At 41.5% G+C, this 3,992-nt stretch overlaps 1 protein-coding gene across 1 annotated transcript in view; it reads left to right on the top strand.

Moving 5' to 3' along the window:
• LOC119419423 (centromere protein J) overlaps positions 1-3,295 on the top strand; it is a 7,967-nt gene extending 4,672 nt beyond the window's left edge. The window contains exons 7-9 of the mRNA XM_037686729.1: positions 1,761-2,544; positions 2,684-2,816; positions 3,070-3,295. Of these exons, the coding sequence (XP_037542657.1) occupies positions 1,761-2,544; positions 2,684-2,816; positions 3,070-3,295 (1,143 nt within the window). The remainder of the gene's footprint in view (positions 1-1,760; positions 2,545-2,683; positions 2,817-3,069) is intronic.
• Positions 3,296-3,992: the final 697 nt, after the last annotated feature.

The following is a 3,992-nucleotide window of genomic DNA, read 5'->3' on the forward strand; positions in this document are numbered from 1 at the left end:
AGGTGTTTTAAACCCTTCCCACACTTGCAATATTCTAAACAATGTTTCTAAACTCTGAACGCTGTAAAAGAGACAGAATGTCATGATTTCAGCTCCCTGACTCCTCTGCTCTCAGCCACCTGCAAGCATTCTTGGCCACACCCACTTCTCCGCTCTGCACACTGAACAGCTGATCAGCTGCAGCAGGAAGTTTATCCTGCAGCAGTAAGGGCTGCACAAAGCTACAGCAGGAAGCTTTTTCTGCAGCTCTGAGTTGCACAAATGTACAGCAGGTGCCAAATAATTTAAAATAATTCCTTTTATACAAAATTTCCATGCTGATCGTTCAGCTCATCCATCAATCAGCCAATTGTGTGTCATGTCCAATCTTATTTTGAAAAGCCACCATAAAGCAAACCGCAAAGTAGCGAGGGACTACTGTCTATAAAATACTGGTAGTCTTTTATTTTAAAAGTAGATATAAAAGTAAAATTAATTTTAATTCAGTTCCACATGTCAGAGTTGATCATTTGATTAATGATTGTTTAGTGTTTCAGGAGTTTACATCGGTCTGTAGCACAGTTAGCTACACTCTCAGCCCCTCAGAAAGTTGTTGCTCAGTTTTTAAAAGGACAGTTTTATCTTTTATCACATGCTCTTCCTGCAGTGACTGGTCTTCAAGATTTCAGAGCCTCCTTTCTCCTTGAAGGAGGCTTCAGAGAGATGATTTATGTTGTTACATACTCAAAGCAGCATGGGATACATTTCCATTGTTATGCTGATGACACACAGTTATATTTGTCCATTAAACCCAGTGAATCCAACCAGCTACTTAGACTACAAGCATGTCTTAAAGACATAAAAACCTGGATGACCCTTAATTTTCTCCTGTTGAACAGACAAGACTGAGGTTTTGGTTTTTGGACCTGAGCACCTTAGGAATGAATGTTTCAGTCTTTCTCCCTCCTTAGATGCATTAATCTGTCCTCCAGCTCTAATGTTAAAAATCTTGGTGTTATTTTTGATCAGGACACGTCTTTTATCCCCCACATTAAAAACTTTACTAGAACCTCCTTCTTCCACCTGCGTAATATCACTAACATTAGAAACATCTGATCTAAAGATGATGCAGAAAAACTGGTCCATGCATTTGTCCCGTCTAGACTGGACTATTGCAATGGTTTATTATCTGGGTGTCCAAATACTTCTTTAAAACGTCTTCAGTTGATCCAAAATGCTGCTGCCAGAGTCTTAACTGGAGTTACTGGGAGAGATCATCTCTCTCCAGTTTTAGTTTCTCTCCATTGGCTCCCTGTCAAATCCAGAATAGAATTCAAAATCTTACTTCTAACCTACAAAGCCCTCAACAACCTAGCTCCATCTTATATTACAGATCTTATTGTTCCATATTTTACTAACAGAGCACTTCACTCTCAGACTTAAGGGTTTATTTGTGGTTCCTAGAATTTACAAAAACAGAATGGGAGGAAGATCCTTCAGTTCTCATGCTCCTCTCTTGTGGAACCAACTTCCAGTTTCTGTCCATGAGGCTGACACATTGTCCAGTTTTAATACTGGGATTAAGACTTTCCTTTTTGCTAAATCCTATAGTTAGGGTCGGCTTGTCATGCTGCTATAGACTTAGACTACTAGACGACAAACTGACCTCATGTCCTTAAATGAATTGTTAAAACTGAATAATGAGTTTGCCACAGAAGGTAGAATTTTTGGATCTTTGGTGAAGTTATCTAATTTTGAATGTTTATTTTCCTCATTCGCAGGTTCTTCACATGGACCAGCAGAAGCGTCAGGCTGCTGCCGGGCTCCACAAGAGACGCCTCTCCTCCACCCCCATTAAATCGCCTTCAGCGGGTGAAGCTCACAAGTACAGTGGTGTTCAGCACAGAGATGTTTTAGTGTGTCCAAGTGTTTCTGGGGGGGAGATGAGAATGAATACACTCGAAGGCAAAGTGAGCGCTGACGATGATGAAGGTCAGGGCAGTGAGGAAGAAGACAAACACAAGATCTCTGACATCTCCAGCTGTGGCTCTGAATTTGGAGATGAAGTTGTGTCTAAAGGAGCTTCTGGCTTTCCAACAGTGTCTGACCCTCCATATGACAAGAGGTCCTATCAGGATGAGGATAGCTTTGGGGATTCAGAGTCGGATGTTGCACACGAGGAAGACGCAGAGCGTGGAGGTGTCCTCGACGATGCTGAAGACTCCACGCTCATAGAGGACAGAGACGGCCAGCAGGGTAGGGTTGTGTTTGACGATGACAACACATGGAATGACCTGGACGACACTGCTGTGGGTAAAACCAGCGAGCGTAGAGAGTTCAGACCAGTTTCCAAGCTGACACTCTGTGAAGCTGCACGGCCCGAGATGACTCTGTTAAGAAAAATAGCAACAGGCAAAGCTGTGGAGCCTGATCAAGTCCCAGAACCTGATCCTCCACCTGCCTCCCAACTCATGACCAGGTTGTTCCCCTCACTAAAGCCAAAAGCCCAGAATGCACCTGTTCCCCCTCCTGCTGTCTCTGAGTTGAAGCCAAAAGGTGACACAGGTCAGACAAACTAATTTTTCAAATATTGTTTCAGCCCTGATGCTGCAGAATGACCTTACTGTGATCGTTCTGGACATCTTGGTTTCAAACTGAGCAGTGAACAATATGTAGCTGTTTATGTGAGTATTCTCATCCGCAGCCCAGCAGGTCCAGTCCATGCAGCTCAGAGAGAGACTGGTTGAGCTGGAGATCGAGATCGAGAGCTTTAAGAAAGAGAACGCTGCACTCGTCAGACTCCGACAAGAGAAGGAGAAAAAACTGGAAGATCTCAGGTGAGGAAATTGGAACTGAACGTTCAAGCTCGTTCAGTCACAAGCTCACCCACGGAGGTTCTGCAGTGTCTGAGTCAGTGTTTTTAACATCCTAGGAAGTAAAATTAGATTTAAAAATTGGTTCAGAGCTTCATTTTGTAAAAGGCAAGAATACATTTAGCCAGGTTCTTTCTGGAATTGTCAGTCCAGTTTTATTTTTTGTCCATATTTATTTGAAGAAATGTATTTTTCTGATATAATTTGTACGTTGCAGGAAAGAGCGTTTGGAGTTTGAGCAGAAGGCAGCGGAGGAGTTGATCAAGTTCGAGGAGTACAAGAAGGAGGAAAACAGGAAGTTGCAGAAGGAGCGCAAACTGTTTGAGAAACACGCCTCAGCTGCCAGAGCCATGCCTGACAAGAAGGAACGGGAGGAGATCCAGGTCGGCAAAACGAAAACCTTTCACTGTGTCTGCTGGTGCTGTCTGGTAGATGTTAAATGAGTTTATTCATTTAATCAAACACGGCTGCACACATGTTGTGCTGCTGCTTATTAACGGGTTTTTTCTGTCAGTATTCATGTTCCTGTCATCAACCCTTCAGTTATCTCAGGTTCAAGATGGACACATGAAATTTAATCAATTCATTTTCTCTGTTCAAACTTTGAAACCTGATGTTTTCTGTAGATTTAGTTCATTGTATCATTGTGCTGTTTAAAATGATTTTTATCGTAGGATTCTTTTAGGTTTGCCAACGCAGAACATCAAAAGTTGTTTTATAGTCAAAAGTATCAGAGGAGGTTTCTCTGCCATCAATTCAGTTTATTTCTTCAGCTCCAAGTCACAACAGAAGTCGTCTCAGGGACTGAACAGAAACATTCATTTATAAAATAATAATTTAACAGAAACATTCAAATATAAAATAATAATTTAACAGAAACATTCATTTATAAAATAATAATTTAACAGAAACATTCAAATATAAAATAATAACTGAACATTATTTATCTGAGGAGCAGCTTTGAGTTTAACTCTCATCTTGAACAAGCATGAAGGCGACAGTGGAAAGAAAAAGTCACGAGGAAGAAACCTTTAGCAGAACCAGGATCAGGACAAGAGGACCATCTGCTTCAACAGCTGGGTTTGAGAGGAACAGATACACAATGGCAGGTCAAGAATCACATGTTAGGATAGAAATAGT

Source organism: Nematolebias whitei, chromosome 13 (assembly GCF_014905685.2).
Source record: "Nematolebias whitei isolate Nwh7 chromosome 13, NemWhi1, whole genome shotgun sequence".
NCBI lineage: Eukaryota > Metazoa > Chordata > Actinopteri > Cyprinodontiformes > Rivulidae > Nematolebias > Nematolebias whitei.